A 24,124-nucleotide genomic window follows, 5' to 3' on the forward strand; every position below is an offset into this window, starting at 1 on the left:
CTGAAATTCCATTCAAAGGAACTAGGCAAACATCTGATGGACGACTAAGTCATATCGATTTGTCTCCCTTGCATCATGGAAAGTGTCCATTTAAAACTAGGAACAACTTATAAGAACTTCTTGTTTATGTATCTTCATGTCTGGTATGAAGTTATCATATAGTTTATTTCTATTTTCTGATCATTTTCATGCAGATGATTTAAATAAAATTAATTTCACCAATATAATTAACAAATTCAAAACTGTATACCTACCTTTTCCCCTCCTTTGATATCACAAGTAATCCCTTTAAGAACAAGGTCCAGCCCCTCCCTATACCTTGTGCTGTAATTCTCAAAGTGGACATCCCCTTCTTGTGGCCAATTGTGTGGAGGACGACGGAAGTAGATTATCCAATCTGCCTAAATTTAATAGGAAAAATGTGCAATTCAGTCCATGTTCTGATGCTTAACAATCATTGGGAAAAACTCCTGATGTACCTGATATCATGACTGAGTATGGCAAAAGCAAAGAGCAACCTCAAACAAATTTGGCGAATTTGTAACTTTTAAAACATGTGCATATTAATGTGATGACTGTCAATAATTGAACTGGATTGTTGTCTTCATTCCAAAATATTACCCTGAAGTTGTAACCAGAGGCTATTTAAAAGCTTAGGATTTTACAATAAACTAAGGAATCCTAACTAAAAGGGTTCTAATCATACTATCAAGCCTGGATTGACTTCTTTGATGTGTCCTTCGGCAAGGCACTTCGTATAAAAACTAGATCATCTACTTGCATTGCTGTGCCACAAGACTCCAAACCAAACCAAACCAAAAAGAATTTCAGAAATTCAAGACAATTTCTTCCTTTTAACGGCTCAGTATTGTTACCATCTCTGATATTCTTCACCAAAAACAAAATTTTCAAATCAGATGATGTGGTGGACATACTGTATGTCAGATTGGCTCATTACAAGTCTTTCAGTGAAAAACCCACGTCAATATGACCTTCCATTTAGGTGATGAGATTTCTAAGATGGCCATCATGGCAACCAAATTAAATATACAATTGGCACCATTTTAAGTTTAAACAGACATTATAAGAAGTCACAATATTGTAAAAGCACAATGCTGATATATGTATTTACCTCACTTTTTGTTTCTGTGTATTCCTTGATTCTCTCCACAGATACAGCACTGGTCTCTAGATCACTGTTCGTCCTGACTAAGAAGTTCAATACACCTGTAACCTAAGAATGCAAGTAATATCATCAGTTACAAATTTCTAATTGGAAGCAAAAATCTAAATTCAGCTTCAATGATTGTGGTTCACTTTTGCATATCATCATGGCAAAATACTTTTGCATGACATAATTACAGGAATAATTATTTTATAAGTTGGGAAATCTATCTGACGGACTGCTGGACAAACAGATAAAAGAAACAGTAATGAAACATGCTGATGGTAAAAGTGTAATATCTTACATAATCTCTTTGTAATTAAGCAGGTGGAATGTGAGTTCATGCTGGAATCTAATATTTGGGCAAAATGATCTCTCTCCAGCCAGAAAACGGGAAAGTTGGCACAAATAGAAGTGAATTTGGAAAGTTCAAATCTTCAAAGTAGTCACTTCTGATTTTGCCTATTTTCTTGTCCAATGATTAGAACAGTCACTTTAGACTTTGTTTTTTGTTTTTTTCTTGTCCAATGATGTCAGCAGTCACTTTAGACTTTGGTTTTTGCCTATTTTCTTGTCTAATGATTAAAACAGTCACTTTAGACTTTGTTTTTTGTCTTTTTTCTAGTCCAATGATGTTAGCAGTCACTTTAGACTTTGTTTTTTGCCTATTTTCTTGTCCAATGATTAAAACAGTCACTTCAAACTTTGTTTTTTGCCTATTTTCTTGTCCTATGATGTTAGCAGTCACTTTAGACTTTGTTTTTTGCATATTTTCTTGTCCAATGATATTAGCAGTCACTTTAGACTTTATTTTTTTGCCTTTTTTCTTGTCCAATGATGTTAGCAGTCACTTTAGACTTTGCTTTATGCCTATTTTCTTGTCCAATAACGTTAGCAGTCACTTTAGACTTTGTTTTTTGCCTATTTTCTTGTCCAATGATGTTAGCAGTCACTTTAGGCTTTAATTTTTGTCTTTTTTCTTGTCCAATGATGTTAGCAGTCACTTTAGACTTTGTTCTTTGCCTATTTTCTTGTCAATGATGTTAGCAGTCACTTTAGACTTTGTTTTTTGCCTATTTTCTTGTCCAATGATGTTCGCAGTCACTTCAGACTTTGTTTTTTGCCTATTTTTTTGTCCAATGTTAGCAGTCACTTTAGACTTTGTTTTTTGCCTATTTTCTTGTCCAATGATTAAAACAGTCACTTTAGACTTTGTTTTTTGTCTTTTTTTTTGTCCAATGATAGCAACAGTCACTTTAGACTTTGTTTTTTGTCTTTTTTCTTGTCCAATGATGTTAGCAGTCACTTTAGACTTTGATTTTTTGCCTATTTTCTTGTCCAATGATGTTAGCAGTCACTTTAGACTTTGTTTTTGCCTATTTTCATGTTAATGATGTTAGCAGTCACTTTAGACTTTGTTTTTGTCTATTTTCATGTCAATGATGAAAACAGTCATTTGAGACTTCTATTTTTGTCTATTTTCATGCCCAGTGATTAAAGTGGTCACTTTAGACTCTGGGTTTTGCCTAGCTTCATGTCCAGTGATGAAAATGGTCACCTTAGACTTCTGTTTTTGGATACTGTCATGCTCAGTGATTAAAGTAGTCACCTAAGACTTCTGTTTTGGGATACTGTCATATCCAGTGAATAAAATGGTCACCTTTAGACTTATGCTTTGGATATGTCATATCCAGTGATTAAAGTGGTCACCTTAGACTTCTGTTTTTGGAAACTGTCATGCTCAGTGATTAAAGTGGTCACCTTAGACTTCTGTTTTTTGATATTGTCACATCCAGTGATTAAAGTAGTCACCTAAGACTTCTGTTTTGGGATACTGTCATATCCAGTGAATAAAATGGTCACCTTTAGACTTATGCTTTGGATATGTCATATCCAGCGATTAAAGTGGTCACCTTAGACTTCTGTTTTTGGATATTGTCACATCCAGTGATAAAAGTGGTCACCTTAGACTTCTGTTGTTGGATATTTTCCATGGATTAATGTGGTCACCTTAGACTTCTGTGCTTGGATATTGTCAAAACAAAATACAAAACTTATCTTTTATTGCCCCACTGTCAAACATAGTCATGGCAACCTCATAGCTTACAGTAAATATTGGCTAAAATAATTTTATTAGCAATGGATGCATCCTCTGAGTCATAATTCAATTCTGAAGAATATGCTACAAAAATAACTGTCAATTTGTTTGCCAAGAACCATGTGTGACTTTCTGGCAGTACCTTCATAGACAGCATTAATGTAATTTCTAGCATATAGCATAGTCAAGTTAGCACCAAAATTAAATACTGAGCATACATCTTTTTCTAATTTTCCACCAACCTCTTTGTAGGGAAACATGACACAAAAGTTGATTCTTAATGTGGTTGTTAATGCATTGTATCGAAACAAGAAAGGAGGGGGATGGCATGAAACCAAGGTTAATTTGGGCATGTTTAGGCAAAATGACAGACCTGAGATTATTTTCTAAATTGTTCCCTACCTTGGACCTGGGGATAAGCAACGCAGATGAAAATGCTAATCAATCAAAATTTTAATGAAAAAAAGCATTAGAGGCAGTGATAGTCCCACCATCTGTCCATTACATATCTGCATGAAATCTCTGTGAGGGGTCAAAGGTCAAGTGTACCAAAATTTCAGTTACAATGACATTTCAAATATCTTCACACAAAATTTTAAAATATGGAGCCACAGCAGGAAGATGTGTGATATATTTGATACATTTTACAATAAGACTCCTAAGTCATTGTTGGGGTGGTTTAGTGGGTGTTGCAGTGGTGACTATCAGGGTTGGGGGGTATAAGGCAGCATGATGGCAACTGTACAGTGAAAAGTGTTGAAATTAGCTATGGTGAGCCATTGCAGTTGTTCTAATTTCAAGACTGAATAGTTTTCAATGATTCAAAAGATATGGATGTAGATGATGTGGTAACCTACCTGAAGTGCATAAGAAATCGACAGACCAACAAGTCCTCCTGTAGTGGAATCTGATACTACGGCAAACATGGCCGCTGCTACAATGATAAAGTTCCCTAAAAACTCAAGTCGTAATCCCAGCCATCTGTAAATAAAGTTGATGTAACTGTAACAAGGATCAACATTGCCTAACAAGAAGCACTGTGTATTCAAAATTATAAAAAGACACGACAGTGAAGTCCTACAATGTCAATAACTGGTTTGCCTTCATATAAGGCAAGTAACCTCACTTGTTCCCATCACAACTGCATCATTATATACCAGCAAAAGTGTGTGTGTGTGTGCATTTGTAAAAGGTGCAAAATGGGGACATCAGTGAGAATATACACAAACAGACTGGGGACACACCATGAAATGGAGACTTCCCTGTTTTGTAATAGTGGCTATAATGGACTGCCATGATTTTACTTAATGACAAAAACCATGAAATTTGCATATCTGAGCAAGTCCCCATTTGGTATATTTGTATATAGAGCAAGTCCAAATTTGGTCTGTATTTTTGTACATAGAGCAAGTGCCCATTTGGTCTGTATTTTTGTACATAGAGCAAGTCCCCATTTGGTCTGGATTTTTTGTACAAAGAGCAAGTCCCCATTTGGTCTGTATTTTTGTACATAAAGTAAGTCCACATTTGGTCTGTATTTTTGTACATAGAGCAAGTCCACATTTTGTCTGTATTTTTTTTACATCATACTAAACACAAAAATATACATGTCCCACTCAAATGAAAACTTTGTGTGTAGCACTCAGAAAATAGTGTCCCTGTTTATGCAGTAAAAATTCTTACGGTCTGCTACAGCGTCATCTTGTGCACCTTGCTTCAGAGTCAGTCACTAAAGATTGCATCAAGAAGATCTAACAGGATTGAAGTCAGGCATTAAAACACAGACAAATATTTCTTATATATTTTCTCTTCAACACAGAGATGAAGATCAATGCATGTATTTATTCACCTTTCATAAGACATTTTTGCCATATCAGATCGCAAACACAAGAAAACTGAATGAATCATTTCATGCAGATGTTCTGCAGGGTTTTTACAATGGGTAAGAGATTCTTGCCATTCATCTATGCTTGTTCATTTTATATTTTATTCAACAGTGAGACATCTGCATTTCAATAAGAAATAAGTTGGAAAATATTAACTTAGATTTTAACTCCTATAGATGGGTCTTTTGGTTTTGAAACAAGTGGGAATGCTTGAAATCTAGTAATTTGATAGGTTTTAAAAATGTTATATCAAATATGTTTTGGATCAAATTGTCAACATGTCTGCTTTGATTGTAATTTTCATCAACAACTTGTAACAACAGAGATTTATGTGTTTTTATATTCAGTTAAAGTATCTGCCTCCATTAAGTTTATTAGTACAACTACTACTGCCACAATCATCATCATCATCACCATCATCATCATCATCATCATCACCATCATCATCATCATCATCATCACTACTGATGAGAACCATAACAAGGAACAGTCTAGATGGTAATACAAAATATACTATTTCTTTCCTCCAATTAACTGTGTTAGAGTTCAATCTGAAAAATTAGTCTTGTTGTTGTTGTAGGGTTTAATGCCATTTTTCAGCACATGGTAGACTATACATGGCAGCCAGTATTAATGGTGGAGGAAGAACACGGGAAATCCCCTGAAAGAACCACCAACCCTCGAGAAGCTACTGGCAAGCTTTCTCATATACCCACATTGGCCGAATCTGAGACTCGAACTTATGCAGACAGAGGTGAGATGGCAGTGATCCGTAACGGAGAGCGCTTTAGACCACTCGGCCACTCAGGGCCCCAAAAATTAGTCTTGAGCCAATAGGATATAAAAAAAGTTTTGTAAGAATTTGTACATGGTACCAGTCAAAACCCCTCAAAATTAAACAGTTTTCATACTCATACTTAGTGTTTCTCAATGAAACTTAAAATGTGCAATATTGCTGAAGTATAAATAATTAAAAACAAATCATTAATACAGTATAATTTTTTGTTTGATTCTGCAGTAAATTATCAAATATTTCTCACTTCCTTTCTTCTGTTTAGTCACTACTTTTTCTCATATTCACTACATATTTCCTGATTTTATTCTTTCTGTCTTTATTTTGTTCTGTCTCTTTCTTTCTTTCTTCCTTCTAGATCACTTATTTTCTTTCTTTGTAAAACATCTTGCAACTAAAAGAGTAGGAATTTGAAAATTTTAGCACAATCTAAATACTTGATCATTGGGAATTTAGTCACAAAATTGAATTTTCACAGCACTGATATAAAGTATTTGATCTTCCATGATAATAAGAAATTTATTGTTTATAGATGAATAAAAAAATTATGTTTCTTACCACAAAAGCTAAATCTCACTGACTTCTATTTGAAATACCGCCATGAGCAATATACCGCTATACTGTGGTATGATTAAAAAAATCTGTTGTAATGTACATAAACTAAATTACAAGTATATGAATCATAATCTAGGAGCAGGAAATGCTGTAATTCTACCTGAAGTAGATATCATTTCCGTACTTTGTTTATATAATGGTACTGTTGATAACTATATGTTTATATGATGCCTCAACAGGCAAGAGTTCTCAACAAAGTGCATAATGCATATGTGCACCATGCACCCCCTTTCACATGTAGGACTGAATATTATTTTTCTTTTATTTAATTTTATATTTCACTGAAGTTAACAAGTTTACAATACCTTTCACATCCTACATTGCAAAATGTACTTCTGTGATCCCGATAAAAGAGAAAGAATGAAAAAAAAATTGAACTTAATGCATGCAAGTTAACTGGACTGCAGAGTTTATCCAAACAATTATCATTACATAATTATATCACAACTTTCTGGTCTGTATACCAGTTTAGTCAGTTTGTATGTGAATTCTGTAGTGAACCTATGATAAAATACAGAGATGGAACTTGGGTGTAGGGAGTGGGCTTTGACTAAACCCATTTTCCATGCAAAACATGTTTTCAGTATTAAAAGTAGTGGAATGTGAGTAAAATGAACCACTCAAGTTTTAACCTTGAGTAATGTTAGAAAAAATGCCTTAGATTTGCCCATTAGATATACCGCAGCAAATATAATGACAACAGAACATGAATATTTGAAAAATCTTACATTTCCTTTCTTATCCATCCTCTTTTTCTCCCTGAAATTTTAGACTACAGTAGGTCAATTTAGTCTGGGAGAGGAACATAAGTCATAGTTTATTACCAATTCAACCTCGAAATGTGGAGGTTAATTTGTCAACAAATAAAAGGCATTGCTCTATATACACTCATTTTAAGTCAAAGTTTTTCCTGAAAATTTGATTCATGCAGAGTAAGTTGCATCTTATAAGTATGAGATGCAATAATTGTGATAAATCTAAGAGTAATTTTGAAAACTCTAGATGTTTGCAGTACACAAAAATACTGTAAATTTAAATATTATATTTTCATGTCACTATTCCCATTCAGAAATGCATTATGGTATGCACTGTGTTTACTCATTTCATGACTGTATTAATTACACAATACCTGTATCACATTTGTCATTTTCCTCTAGTTCCAAATTTCTTAAGCTAAGATGGTTTCAACACAGAATCCTTCAAAAAAATTCCTATTTACTAATCCTTTTATTCAAGACTAATTGTCAGCCGCTAATATATGTGTACTTTGTAAAACAAGAACCTGTCAGTTTGTCAGACACTGATCTATCTACAATTTGTAAACAAGACCTGGAACCTTAGACTTACTGAAGTTTGATTTATCAGAACTGTCTGAATAATTTAGCCATGCATAATTTACTCCACCAAAAGAAACAGTATATTCATGTTAGGAATTTTAAATTGTAACAAACTAAAAGACAAATAAATCCTGCTCTGAATGTAAAATATTTGCTGGATAGGAAAGATTTTACAATTACCTTTTTTGTGCAGTTTTAAGAAATATATTAACATTTATCTTTAACAGAGAAGTTCTTTACTTATTGGGAGCAATACAGGAATCTGGTTCAAATTTGATAAATATCAATGTAACCAAGCATTCATTCTTAGGAATATTTTCAGTTTTATGTGACCTTTGTGAAGCAAAGTGTTCATACTCTGGTGGAATTTTTCAGTTATATATGGGACTGTCATGTGGAAGTCATGTGCTATGGACAGAACATCTGGACAGTGATGTGGAAGTCATGTGCTATGAACAGAATGTCTAGATTTAAGTGGAAGTCATTTGCTATGGACAGTATGTCTAGATTTATGTGGAAGTCGTGTGATATGGACAGAATGTCTGGATTGTTTGTGGAAGTCATGTGTTAAGGACAGAATGTTTGAACTGTTATGTGGAAGTCATGCGCCATGGATAATGTCAAGATTTATGTGGAAGTCATGTACTATGGACAGAATGTCTAATTGTTATGGGGAAGTCATATTCTATGGACAGAATGTCTGGGTTGTTATGTGGAAGTCATCTGCTTTGGACAGAATATCTGGACTGTTGTGTGGAGTTGTGTGCTATGGACAGAATGTCTGGAATGTTATGAGAAGCCATGTGCTTTGGACAGAATGTCTAGACTATAATGTGGAAGTCATGTGCATTGAACAGAATGTCTAGACTATAATGTGAAAATTGTGTGCTATGGAAATAAAATGTTCTGCTGGTGCATTTTTAATTAAGCATGAAAAGATGCTATGTTAAGTAAGGATGGATTGGGTATAATGGCACATCAGCACAAACCTGGCTATACAATGCCAATGAAAAGTTCTATAAATCTAAAGGTAGTACAATTATGATAAGTACTGTAGTCCTACTGGTTAGAGTACAGAGTTATATGGAGAAAAAAACATACCTGTTTGAAACAATTCCAGCATAGTAGGAGACTAGGTTGTAGTCCACCTTATCACGGGACAGATCAATGAAGGTCTGTGATAAACCATATGCCCTGATTGTACTGGCACCAGTAACTGTCTCACCAAACTGTGTGTAGATTGGGGAACGAGTTGTGGACTCAATTCTTTTCAGCTGACGGGCAGTTGGGATATAGAATCTCTGTCAAATAAATGAGTCACATTTAAAGAGCACATTTGCATTATTAACTGTCAAAGTCTGAATTTACCTATAATCCATACAAACAGATGTAAATCTATTTTAAAAAAATGAGTACTACAAATGGCACTTTATATGCCAGCCTCATGTATAATAGTTCTTACTATTTACGGTGACCAATGATTTCACATAAATCACATTTTTCTCCTTTCAGTCAAATTCACTTTAACCTCTGCCCTTTTGATACCAATAGGGCTTCTTCCTTACCCTAAATACAAACCAACCAAAAAGTTATCATATGGTCTATGATGTAGAACTATTGTTATGTGGGGTATCTTTTTTTCTTGCCAACCAGTGACCATGACCTTTGACCCAAAAGTCAACAGCCATCTTCCTTATCCCAAGTGCAATCCATCCAAAATGTTTGTTTGACATATGCCATGTAGAACTAATATTATTGTGCAGAAACCAATAGGGTTCTTTATTACACCAAGTGCAAGCCATCCACAAAATATGGTAACCACAGATGACTGAGAACTCTTGCTGCTGTGTGGAAACCATTTTTCTTTGTCACTGACCATGACCTTTGACCTTTTAGCCTGAAACTGATGGGATTCTTTCTTACCCCAACCACAAGCAATCTACAAAATTTAATTGTTGATTGCAGAGAATCACAATTATTACTGGAAAACTTTTCCTTCATTCAGTCCCATTGACCTTGAGCTTTGAGCTTTCTGATCGAAAGCAATAGGTTCTTCCTTACACCAAGTGAAAACCATGTAGAAAATCTGGCAACTGTAGATGGTGGAGAACTGAAGTTATTGCATGTAAACCAAATTGGTAACATATTTATGGATGCACATACAAACATGTACTGACAGGTGGTCAACATCAAAATCTAAACAACATTATTAAAAATGGGTAATTAATATGAAACAGAGTGTGCAAAAGTAGGTCACTGTGACATTTTTGCTCATGGTGAGTAATATCCACCAAAATGAATACACCCATACATTTTCATGACTATATATATAATATTATAGAGAAACAGAATTAAATTCAAAACTTAATTAGCTTTTTCAGTCCTAAATATGGGGGTCAACTTATAATTGAGTATATATGGCATTATTTGGTGGTTCTCTTAAGTGCAGTACTTTTCTTCCTACTTTGGAAAAGAGTTCATGAGAAAATTAGCTATAATTGCTAAGCAAACAGTATTCCATTAAGGAAATAGTAAGTTTCTCATAACTCATATATGTTCCATTCAGCATACTGAATTTCTTTTGGTCCTATAACCTCTCAGCATCTACAGGTTCCATAAGTGTTTCCTGTATATGAACAACTATATAAACATATCAGCTGATTGATTCATTAATGCCCATGAAAGTGGCATGCATGCTTTTTGCTCCTGGTTGATTAATGCATCAATGCCCATGAAAGTGGCATTCATGGTTTTACAACAGTTATCTCCTGGTTGATTAATTCGTCAATGCCCATGAAAGTGGCATGCATGCTTTTACAACAGTTATCTCCTGGTTGATTAATGCATCAATGCCCATGAAAGTGGCAAGCATGCTTTTACAACAGTTATCTCCTGGTTGATTAATGCATCAATGCCCATGAAAGTGGCATGCATGCTTTTACAACAGTTATCTCCTGGTTGATTAATGCATCAATGCCCATGAAAGTGGCATGCATGCTTTTACAACAGTTATCTTCTGGTTGATTAATTCGTCAATGCCCATGAAAGTGGCATGCATGCTTTTACAACAGTTATCTCCTGGTTGATTAATTCATCAACGCCCATGAAAGTGGCATGCATACTTTTACAACAGTTATCTCCTGGTTGATTAATTTGTCAATGCCCATGAAAGTGGCATGCATGCTTCTACAACAGTTATCTCCTGGTTGATTAATTCGTCAATGCCCATGAAAGTGGCATCCATGGTTTTACTTCAATTTTTTTTGTTATGGTTGATTAATGAATCTGCTCTATGATTTCACAAAGTATGACATGATACTGAACAGTTATAAAATAAATAACACTCATATTCATTGATAAAAGCCACCAATGCAGTCAAAATAATACATTAAATGAATGGAGTTAAAACCCTCCAATTAATGTCTGCTTCCTTGATGATTGCCATTTTGAAACAGATACGGTCACATCATGGAAGATGTAGATAGCATTACTGCACCCCAGATTCAGTCTAAACCACATTTAGTGCCACTTCAAGTTATAGTTACAAAATATTTGTATACTTTAATAATCCTGTACAAGATAACTCACAACTGGGGCTTAAAAGGAAATAAACTTGATTATCAATTAAACAGAATCAGGACCTTATAAATGACAGTGCACTGCTGCACATTAACACTGCTTTCCAAAAACAACATGAAGCTTTATGTATCATTTGCTTTCTGTAAGTTTTTAAACTGTATGCATTCATGTAAAAATAACGGTAGATCCTACTACATTAACATTCAAAATATCAGCGTATTGTTGTAATAACTCTTTATCTATTATATGATTATCGCAAAAGTATGACCATACATGATGCACAGCAACAAAAGCAGGTGGAATTTACAGCTTTAATTATATTAATTATCGAATAACACAGTTTTGGGGCCTCAGATATCTCACTTTTGTGCTTCTTGACAGTGTCATAAAGGGGCCTGAGTGTATGTACATGTATAGTATGCATAATGTTACAAAGAGTGTAAGCTTTCCTTGACAGTGTCATAAAGGGGCCTGAGTGTATCTACATGTATAGTATGCATAATGTTACAAAGAGTGTAAGTTTTCCTTTTCCAGGACATCTCCATTGCAAGATTATGTCATAAATACTGATAAAACTAAATTAGTTTTAAATCTGATTTCACTGGAAAGTGACACTTAATTGTTTGATTAGACCTGATCCGCACAGTAGCAACATTATGCAAACGAACATCTATTCTATGCTGCACTACAACGGATTAGAGAAAGCAGTGGCAAGTTTAAGAGACATGTAGCCACTAACCTTTCTGTGATCTGTTTCCATGTGTCAATAAACAACTGTTGACAATAAGCTGGTCTCTGTATAATCAGTGATCTGTATTTACAGAGATAAAGTCATTGATCTGCTGGGATGGCAACTTCAACAGTCATGTTAACTTTAGTCATATATAATAGACCAATGACAGTGACTTATGGATTATTAGAGACATCAGTAATTGACCACTGTTAAGAATACAATATCTTACCTTGCCTGACTAAAAAAGTGGCTAAACTGTGACTGTAAAAACATGTTCTGGTAATGTCCAGTAGTTTTTTACATAAAGGTTTCAGCAGATAGATGCCGAAAATTATTTTGAATTTTGTTCTTCAAATTACAATTTCTATATTTTTTATTTTGGGGTCCACAGCATTACTGCATTATAGCCAGAATTACATTATAACGAAGTGCATTATAACAGGGGAGAGCTGTACTTTTCTTAAAATTGGCTTACTACATTTTCCACAGCACACAAAGAACAAGTTTGAGCAGAATGGTTCAAAGTTGTTTCTGATTGCAGCATTAATTTTTTGCAAACAGCAAACCAATGTTATTCTCATATGATCAATTTTAAGTACATAAGGTTTACACCAAATACCAGCATCAGAGAATATTTTAAAGTTTATTTCACACAGAGGAAACTGCAATAAAGCAGAACAGAAGATTATATTTTAACATCCTTAAATTGTTTCAAATACAGCAACTCTCACTTGTGAAATACCCCCCAAAAATTATGCTATGTGAATTTTTATTTTTATTATTAAAAATATCTTGCCTGAACCAAGTAGTAGAGAATTGCCAGAGGCACAGTCACACTCAGGAAGATGGGAGTTGAATAGCCAATAACAACTACTGTACTCAATGTAGCAAAACTCATGTTCATCCACATGCGCAGATTCCATGGCAAGGAGTTGTCAATGGTTTCAACATCGCGGGAGAACCTGTTGACGATCCGTCCTGTGGGTGTAGTTTCAAAGAATTCCATTGGAGACCGCAGAATGTGGGCTAGCATGCTCTGATGAAGATGGGCTGAAGCTCGGATTGCTCTTATAGCATACAGCAGTGAGTATATTAAGATGATGATTGCTAAAAACACAAATAAATCAAGTAGAAAGGACATTAGCACTCTAATAGTTTAAAAAAGAATATTGCAAACAAAATATTATATGTCCATCTTGTGACCGTTTCCCTACAAATGACCTTAACCTTTGAGCTAGAGACCTAACTAGTGAATAAATCACATTATTATATGCTCATTTTTTCCCCCGTTAACTTTACATTGTCAGAATCGTTCAATATTCCCCGATACTGAACACGTGACAATACACATATAGCATTCACGTGAATAAAGGAACTACTTTCTATTGTAAACAAACAATGACTCAGACACCAACACTTTTGATTTGTAAACAAATCATATACACTCGTGTAAGAGGCTCTTTACGTTGTAGTTGTTTAAATTTGTTTCTGAATGCACTAAAACATGTTTCATGGACTGCAATAAAACCAAGCTGTTTTGGCACATTCCGCATTGATACAATGTTACGGATTTAGGCTAGCTACATTATATAAAAGATGGAAGATTATGTCCTTACAAATAAAATACAAGTGACAAGGCATATACTGTCTTCTTTATCTGGTGATAAGAATGGCAAAATAAAATATACTTACAGTTTTACATCCTGAATTTCCTCAAAATGTTTTTTCTTAATTATGCAAATCCGAATTACATGAGCCATGTCATAGGTTTTCAATCTGGATTACACATTTCGAAATTGTGCTGTAATTTCGATGATAAGTGCAACTGCATTCTCCTTACTGCACTCAAAATGAAATAAGCATCAAATTCCACAGCTTCCTTTTTATAATTGCAATTGAAAGACTTCATATTTTTCCCAAGTTATGATTTCAAACATTCAATGACAGAAACAGAAACACATTTGCAGACGTAAACATGCTTCTCCCGCGCCACTTCAATCCGATGTATTTCATGTATAATTTGCATAGATGAATCCAGTACAAAATCACAAACTTTCGTCGAATCGAAACAAAATACAAAAATATATTCATTCCAGATCAAATGGAAAAGTTGTTGCAATGTGCATTCATTCACAACATGACTGCAAATTTCAATTTTAACTAGACATGCCATTTTCTTTCGAAAGTTATGTCGAGCGCGCGACTAAGTTCAAATTTATCTGGGCGGAGTTATGTGCGCATTAATAATGATGTCATTGTGTAATGACAAATCTGCGCTTGTGTATTTAGTTTGGAATATGGCATTCATTCATTTACATTGTTTCTTGTAGTGTATTTTGTTTATATAATTAAACCTGAGGTAGAATAAAAAAAATGAGCATATAATAAAAAGGTTACTGCATTTGTATGGGAAAATATGAACTCGTTTTTTCGGAAGGATATACTGCACTCACAAGTTCGTGCAGTATTCCATCCAAAAACACATTCATATTTTCCCATACAAATGCAGTAACCTATAATTATTAATATGCATGACACTCAAATGATTATTAAGTTTAAATAAAGAGATAATCTCACATTCCGAGTTAAATAAAAATCAAGCCAGAAATATGTCATCTAGTGAGAAACATTTTTGCCAGACAGATACAAAATCACCTTAGTATGCATGGATCTCACAAATGAATTTATCTGAGGGCTTCATGACATTAGCTCATATTTCAACTTTGATGAAATTCTGACCAGAAACATGGCCTCTACAGTAGCAACCAACAATCACTGACATATGAATGATGGACAGACAGAAGGCCATACCATACAATTGTCAATCTCATTCAAAGTTGATTTAATCATTTGGTCATTTTAATAGAAGCTCATGTAAAGAAAAGATACCATAAGTGGGATATCATGTAATAAAGCCATTTAAACAAGACTATTTTATATCTAGAAAGGGTGTAATGCAACTAGAAATGTGTTCATAGAATACAAATGTCCAACCAGCCTTTTACTTATGGATGATGGATAGACACAAGGCGATACCATATAATTGAGAATCTGATTAGAAGTTAATTGAATTGTTTTGTCATTTTAAAAGATCATTATTTAGAAATAAAGACAATAAAAGATAGGGTGCAGAAAAGCCATTTAAACAAGACATGTGTTCAAGGAACATAAGTATTTCAATGCTCATTTCCATAATTCATTGCCTTAGAATGTGCATAACACAAGGTATCTAATAAAGAACTTAACCAAAATCCCTAATAGTGAAATTTAGGTCACAGTGACCTCCTTTTAATGGTGTTGTAGTACTCACCAAGATGAATTAACATATAAATTTGATCTCCACTGTAGCTAATAATGACAAGAAACTGATGTCAGCGTACACAAAGTCACTGATACATGAAAGTTAGGCCACAATGGACCTAACAGTCATTTCCATCGAGTGGCATTATACTCATTGAGATGAATCCATACAGCATGACATTGATGCCAATAATGTAGGAAAAAATTACCCAGGTGTAAAATTTAAACAAGTCAGTGATGCATGAAGTTTAGGATATAATAACTTACTTTGACAAGATGGTGTTGTACTAAAAAAACACATTTCGACATCAATAGAGGTGCTCCCAGAATTTTATCGTAAGGGGGATTTCCCCTCGTCAGAAATATAAGGCAGGAATAGAACAAAAATGAGGGGGAGGAGGAATCGGCCATAGTTCAATATTAACATCACACTTAAATATCCATCTTTTTCTTTCTGATCCACTCTGGAAGTCTCCTACTGAAATCAAAATCTTAAAAAGATGTTGCCTCTAGTTGTACAAGCATTAATCTGTTCCTTGTTTCTCAGCTTAATCTGTTTCTTATCTGTGTATGGATATTGTTCTGTACTGAGGACCCCCTTTTGCAGCTCACTGGTATTGTCTTTTGAATAAGTCTGCTCCAAAATATGATTTTTCACTTAACATAAGCTCTGTCAAAGTTTAACATCTTAAGTTAGCACTCTACCAACTACTAGATTTACTATTCCATAATTCTCTATTAGGATTTATTTTGATTAAATCAAATAAATACCTTTATTTTTTATTTTGTTTTTAGCTTCTCAGTTATTAGATTTATTGTAACCTTTATGCTAGGGTTATATAGTTTTGTAGCACATGATCCCACAAGGCCAGACTGTGATGAGAAAAGAAGTTAAAAGTGTACTCTATTGTTAAATTGCCTGTATTTCAATTTGGCTTGTCTGTCTGCCTTTCTTACATTTAATTTCGAGTACCACTGGAATCAGGGATTGATCCACATGCCATCTGTTTACATCCATCCAGCATGCAGACTGGATACATATTTAAGGCCACTTTTGGTTCAAAGTCACTCAATCGTATTTTCATTAACACTTTTCCAGCTGCTATAATCTGATGTACTTCCTAACATTATAAAATAAATTGCCTTCATCACCATGATCTGCCAGTATTTGCTGAACTAAATTGTCATCTGTAGATGAACAACACTGGGAATTGGCCCATTTGGGTCTTCTAAATAGCTCATATTATAAATGTGCATTTGTAAAACTTCCTTGATGCAAGCTTCAAAACTTCAACACAATGCTTGTTACGGTGCCCAATGTGCCAATCAAATCTGGTTTAACAAACATTCATGTCAAGTCGTAGAAACCAGATGTGTAAACAGTTACAAAAATGTACATGTTGCAACAAGCACTACAATATTTCTACCATTTCTACAAGCACTTTAGGGGCCCCGAGTGGCCGAGTGGTCTAAATCGCTCACCGTTCCGGATCACTGCCATCTCACCTCTGTCTGCGTGGGTTCGAGTCCAAGGCTCGGCTAGCGTGGGTATGTGGGAAAGCCTGCCAGTAGCTTCTCATGGGTCGGTGGTTTTTCCCTGGGTTTTCCAGGGTTCTTCCTCCACCAGTTATACTGGCCGCCATGTATAGCCTATCTTGTGCTGAAAAATGGCGTTAAACCCTAGAACAACAACAACAAAAACAACAAGCACTTTAAGGGTAAACAGTTGAATACAGCTGTATACTGTGCAGTGTACATTGTCATATCCCCAATTTGAAATTACTTTGCGGGAGTTCTTCCACATCACAGCTTTCCATATTCATGAATTTGTACAAATTTTGTGTGAATCATGCTATTGCGTGCCCTGGGAGCATTTCTGTGTCAATGTACATGGCACTTTGGGTAACAAAGCCTGAGAAACTGACCTTCATGCAAATTATTATCATGGTGTAGTCAGCAGGCAGATGGATCCTTGTACAGACAGATGGACCCACATTTTTTGTGCCAGGGCATGCAACGTATGTTTCAAATTGATATTTTTTGTCCCACTTCGATTTAGTATGAACTTTTATTCCCATGTCTTATAAGGAAGATACTGTGATACAATCTGTCAATCCATCCACACATTTGTCTGTCTGTCCTTAACCATGTATGTTTTTGAATTGCTAGGTGCAAATTCACAAAGTGGACACTGCAAGTTTTTTAGTGAAAAGTCTATGTAGATACAAATATCCGATCAGAAGAAGTAGTGATAACTCAATTTTCAAGATGGTCACCATGGTGGCTATACTGGATGTGTGAGGTGAACTATTTTAATTAAGAATGAACAAGACATTATAAGAAGTCTTTAAAAGAGAAAACCCCATGCCAATAAGACCATCTGTTTTGGACTAGCAGTAATGAGATTTTCAGATGGCTGCCTTATTGACTGTACTGGATGTCAGACCAGTATCACTTGTATTTTTGGACCAAATAGACATCATATTAAGTCTTTCACTGAGGAAGTATATCTAGAAAGGACTGCAAAGTCATGCTATTCACCGAGTGCTGATACTTTGCCTATCCTGTTTGAAATTTTTTTTATCACAGGTATAATGAGTCTTATCAGTTTTCTTTTCTTTCTTAAATTTCTCTGATGTATCAAAGCAATATTCAACTGATTCTGTGATGCAAGTGCTTAGGCACACTTTCACAAATGAATTAAATATTAGTATAATCAAAGATAAAAAAAAGGTATGGTTCTACCCATATTGAATGGTTGGTATCTCTGGTAGGTTTTCCCTTCCACAAACCCATATAACTGATGAATTATTTGATCTCTCATTTCTCACTTACAATCTTTGAAATATGAATATTGTTACAAACATTTTTGCATCACTAGAAATAGCATACAAAGTTTCAGTTTGCAACAAAGAAATGGAAAGAGGGATAACTCTTGAGATGCTGACAAAATATGACTTTGAATACTAAAACAAGGATTACTTGTGAGATGCTGGAAAAATATGACATTTTAAATACAAAAAGCATAAACAATGAAGATGTTCATTATGTCATAAGCACAATGACATCATCTGTGATGTCAGACAATGCACATATATGGGTGGAAAAGTGATCTAAAGCACTCACCTTTATCAATCACTGCTATCTCAACTCTGCCCACATGGGTTTGTGTCTTGTCTTGTCCGACATGATAATGTGAGAAAGCTTGCCAGTAGCTTCCTGTGGGTTGGTGGCTCTTCCCAGGGTTTTTCCAGGTTCTACCTCCACCAGTTATACTGGCTGCCTTGTAAAGCCTATCATATGCTGAAAGATGGTGTTACGGCCAACAACAACATATCCTATATGCCTTTTTGAAGTAGACAAACTGTTTCACACATATATCAGAATGACCGAAGAATAATACTGACCTTGTGCCAATCCAAATGCTCCATATATACCAAGGTACAGATAGTTTTTGTTTTGGTACTCAGTTGAATTTGCCTTGTCAGCATTTTCTTTCAGATATTTGTCATCTGTCCAAAGACTAAGCCAGACGTTGGAGCCAATGCTGGCTGCATTGTAGAGTGCAAACGTGCCAAAAATGAGCAATGTAGAGATTCCACCCACTGCCTTAAAATATGTAAGGTATACACTCCACTTCACCTGTAAATAAAATAGGTCAGGTACACAACACTGTACTTCATCTACAAATAAAATATGTCCAGTACATTCTTTATTAAAAAATTATGTTCAGCACAAACTGCATTTCACCTAGAAATAAAATATGCCAGGTACACAATGTACTGTACTACTGTTATGAGTTTAAAAGAGTGAAAAGCAACAAGCTTTGTAAAATTTAACAAATAATTTCATGCCCTAGAATACAAAGTGAAAATGAAAAAAAGAACTTACAGTCAGTGCTCAAAGACAAATGATTTTAGACACAGGCTCCAGGCTGATGACTTAAAAAAACTCACAAGCCTTTATTAAAATTCCACAAGCCTGGACTCCCATTTCCACATGCCCAAAATTTCCTTTTTTAACACTGTCGCACAATGTTACAATAGCTACAATTCAATTATAAATACGATAGGGTTAAAAGGTATTTGAAAGTAATGCAAGTGTCACTAGTGCTTCACAGAGAATTCTGAATTTTTTTTTTGTTGGGCATTAATGACAGATAATTGCTTCCTATGTCAGCTTTGAAAATGAATTACAGTTGAACACCTTTCTGACAACCAGAATGATCACGATTTGCATTTTATATATGCAGTAAAATCCAACTTAAAAGAAAAACACTGCTGCTGTTCACAAACTTGTCAAAAATATAATTCATATGGCTTAAAAATTCTCATTCAAGGCAGTATTATATATAATAACTTTTGTTCTTGTACACACATCTAGAATCTCTTTGACTTACCTATAATTGGTTGTTTCACTTCCTGATCCTACCTATGCAAATTATCACAATGGGTTCACCAACTGCAGCCTTCAAACACATCTCACTAGCTACTGTCAGCAAATTAAGTAATATGTTGCCATTTAAACTGCCCAAGGGATAGTTTTATATCAGCTCCAATCATGACTGTTTACAATTTATACATGCTACATGTGGCAGGCATATATTGAAAGGTGTTTTTTTTTTTTGTTTGAAGATTACTAAAATTTGTGTTTTCTTGAAACATGATCATGTCAGGGGTTTTATGAGTAAAAAGTCATATTTTTAGCATGGAATGCCATGCTTCAATCTGATTAAAATCAGATCTCAATTTCACATATGACAGTGTTGATCTGATTTAGACTGTGCCATGTTATGGCAGGTGTGTCAACATCTTGCAAGTAAATTTACACATTTCCTCAAGCAAATTAATGTTTTTTTGACAAGCCCAATGGGCATGTCACTTAGAATACAGGCTGTGCCCAATCCAAAATACCAGGGTCCCTGGGTATTGGGCTATCAGATTTTTTGAGCACTGACAGTATTAGAATTCTAGGATTATTTTGGGATTTAATTCACAATACCTTAGGTACAGACACAAGTATAAATAATTTAAAGTTCTGAATAAACTTTAGAAGACATCCAAGTTAAGTCAAATGATGAAATGTTGATATGTCTGTGATGACCTGTATAATGCTGATGTGCCAATAGCCTTTTGTTGAAACACAGTAATAAAATTCCAGGTTTGAATTCACTAAATCCCAGTGAATGTCTCTGTCCAAGAATATTATTTTTTTATGAGCACTCTGTATTTTCAGAGAAACTCATCACTGAATTAAATAATTTGAAGAAATTGATTCTGCTAGATCTTGAGTATGAACAAATAATTGTTCCAGTGACAAGATTATGTATTCCTCTAATTTACCTCGTGTCACAATCAGCATTTTCCATTACAAAAAACAAAAACATTACCTAATGGAAAATAACCTTCTAGAAAGTTCTTAAGTGTTGTTGTTGTTGTGGTGTTTAATGCCATTTTTCAGCACACGATAGGCTATGCATGGCGGCCAGTATTAATGGTGGAGGAAGAACCCAGGAAAACCCTGGAAAGAACCACCGACCCATGAGAAGCTACCGGCAAGCTTTCTCACATACCCACACTGGCTGAATCCGAGACTCGAACTGGCACAGACAGAGGTGAGATGGCAGTGATCCGTAATGGAGAATGCTTTAGACCACTTGGCCACTTGGAGCCCCACAAGTTCTTAATGTTTACAAAATAAAATGTTAGTTATTATTAGAAAGTCTGTTGCTAAAATTATATATAACCTGGACAATGTCAGGAACACCAGGTAAATTGTAGGGGAATCCCAATAACCTAGACCCAGACCCATATAAACATATTTACTTCTATTAATAATGATCCTGATATTAAATGCATACACACTGAGCATATTTTAGCTATGTATTAGTTGTATATAGAATAACATTTTTTAAAAAAAAATCAATAATTCAGGTCTAGTAGAAAATAAACTTGATTTTGAACAAGGTTAAATCCAACATTCAATGTTACATTACAATAGCATATAATGAAATAAATGTATAAAAAAAACTAACAAACAAACAATGCAAATTAAATACACATAACAACAACACCTACAAATAAAATATGTCTGGTACCAACTGTACTGGATCAGATTATTAAGTTAATGTTGTCTTCCAAGGAAAATAATGTACATGTTTTAGGACTCACTGAAACCAAATCAAATGCTAACCACAATGATTATCTATTTCACTGTCAAGGCTACAATAAACCATTACGCAGGAACAGAGAGACAATAGGAGGAGGTCGTGTTATATACATTAGGGAAGATGCAAATGCAGAATTGCAACTTGAATTGGAGTCACATGAAATTGAGAGTATCTGGGTGGAAATTTCTCAAAATAATGCAAAATCATTCCTAGTTGGTTTCATTTATAGGCCACCTTCCTCCAAAGCAATTTGGAAAGATAACTTTTTGAAACAAATGGAAAATGTTCTTGCACAGGAGAAAGAAACATATACTCAGAGATATAAATAAGGACCTTCTCAATATTCAAATAAGGAACAACTGGATGGAATATATTGAACCATCAGGCCTAGACCAGCTGGTAAATGAGCCCACAAGGGTAACAGAAAAATCAAGCACTCTTATTGATCACATTTATACCAACCTACCAGACAATGCAGCTTGTGTTAATATACCAACTGTTGGTCATAGTGACCACTATCCTATTTTTTGACAAGAAAGGTTAAAAACAAGAGAAATAAGAAAAATACGCACAAAATGATCACTTACAGATCGTTCGAAACTTTTAATGAAGAACAATTTCTCAATGACCTATATAAAGTTCCATGGAATATGATCCAAAGTTTGGATGACATAGATGAAGCTCTGAAGGTGTGGACTGACTTATTTATGGATGCAGTCTCTAAGCATGCACAACTGAAAGTACATCGTGTAAAGAATGAGTTCCAATCTAATTTGCTTACTACTGAAATCCTAGATGCTATGAAAACACAAGACCAATTCAAGGCTATGGGAAACCATGCACAATATAAAGTATGGAGAAATAAAATAACAAGTATGATTAAAAAAGCTAAAAAAACTTATTATCAATCATTGCTTGAAAACAAAAAGAGCAACACAAACTCCATTTGGAAAGTCTTCAATGAACTCACTGGCGGAACACACAAAGACTGGAGAATCACTCACTTCTGGTAAACGACACCACAGTCACTGATGAGATTGACATTGCAGATATTTTCAATGATTTTTTCACCAACATTACCAGAAAATTAAAAGAACCCGTGATAGAAAACAAATTTAATAAACTGAAAAGGTTCTGCAGCAACAAAATCTCTAAGGTGGTGTGTTTCTCTATTCCACCAGTATCAACAAACTTTGTTTAAAAATGTCTCAGTAAACTTGATACCAAGAAAGCTACATGACTTGATCAGATTGGTCCATGACTCATTAAATCTTCTGCCTCTGCTAAATTAGATAGCATAACATTCATAACCAATTTAAGTATTGCAACCTCATCTATCCCAAAAATATGGAAAACTGCAAAAATATTTCCTATTCACAAATCTGGTTCTAAGGATGATGCTGATAACTACTGACCAATCTCAATACTACCAAACTTGTCAAAATTGATTGAAAAACATGTCCATGACTCATTCATGTCATATTTAACCAAACACATGCTGTTACACCCTAATCAATCAGCCTTTAGACGGAAACATTCATGTGAGACTGCCTTGATCTCCCTAACTGATAAATGGCTTCAAGCACTTGACCAAGGTAGAATAATAGGATCTGTATTTGTAGATTTAAGGAAAACTTTTGACATGGTGGATCATGAAGTCCTTATGAAGAAACTGAAAATCTACCAACGTGATGAAAGTACAATTACATGGTTTACTTCATACTTAAGTGAGAGAACACAACATGTTTATATAAATAATGTTCTGTCTGAACCTGGAACAATTATATATGGAGTACCACAAGGCTCAATTCTAGGTCCATTACTATTCATTTTATTTATTAATGACCTACCACTTTTACTAAGGGACTCAATAACAACTACAGATCTTTATGCAGATGACACAACATTGTCAGACATCCAAAACACAAATCATGAACTCGAAATTTCTTTACAGAATACCCTAAACAAACTGGACAACTGGTGCAAATGCAATGGTATGGTGGTAAATACTGGTAAAACTAAAATATTACTTATCTCAACATGACAAAAAAGGATAAAACTTGATAGCGATGAACTATGTCTGACATGGAAGGATACAAATTTGCAAATGGTCTGTCATGATAGACTACCAGGTGTTTTGGTTGATAATAACCTATCATGTATTGAACATACCAAAAATATAAGTAAAAACGTCAATTCAAGTTTATGGCTTTTCAGCAGGATAAGACATTTTCCCCCTGACAGGCACATAAAACTATTTTATAACAGTTACATACAACCCTATTTAGCTTCTGTAATAAAGTATGGGGTAATTCAAATGCTACAACATAACAAAGCTGGCACATCTTTACAAAACAGCATTTGGGCTAATATCAATGCCCAATACATAAACAGTCTAAAATAAATTCATGCAAATTACATATACTTCAGCTTCCTTATGATTAGGTAA

The 24,124-nt window shown here is 34.6% G+C and overlaps 1 protein-coding gene across 1 annotated transcript in view; it reads right to left on the bottom strand.

The window, feature by feature from the left end:
* LOC149796006 (ATP-binding cassette sub-family C member 1-like) overlaps positions 1-24,124 on the bottom strand; it is a 128,228-nt gene that overhangs the window by 23,117 nt on the left and 80,987 nt on the right. Inside the window, exons 22-27 of the mRNA XM_089965928.1 lie at positions 18,914-19,148; positions 13,003-13,313; positions 8,996-9,195; positions 4,121-4,244; positions 1,133-1,234; positions 255-401 (exon numbers count right to left, since the gene is read on the bottom strand). Of these exons, the coding sequence (XP_089822054.1) occupies positions 255-401; positions 1,133-1,234; positions 4,121-4,244; positions 8,996-9,195; positions 13,003-13,313; positions 18,914-19,148 (1,119 nt within the window). The remainder of the gene's footprint in view (positions 1-254; positions 402-1,132; positions 1,235-4,120; positions 4,245-8,995; positions 9,196-13,002; positions 13,314-18,913; positions 19,149-24,124) is intronic.

Source organism: Sinohyriopsis cumingii, chromosome 7 (genome assembly GCF_028554795.1).
Source record: "Sinohyriopsis cumingii isolate HCF-2022 chromosome 7, ASM2855479v2, whole genome shotgun sequence".
NCBI classification, from domain to species: domain Eukaryota; kingdom Metazoa; phylum Mollusca; class Bivalvia; order Unionida; family Unionidae; genus Sinohyriopsis; species Sinohyriopsis cumingii.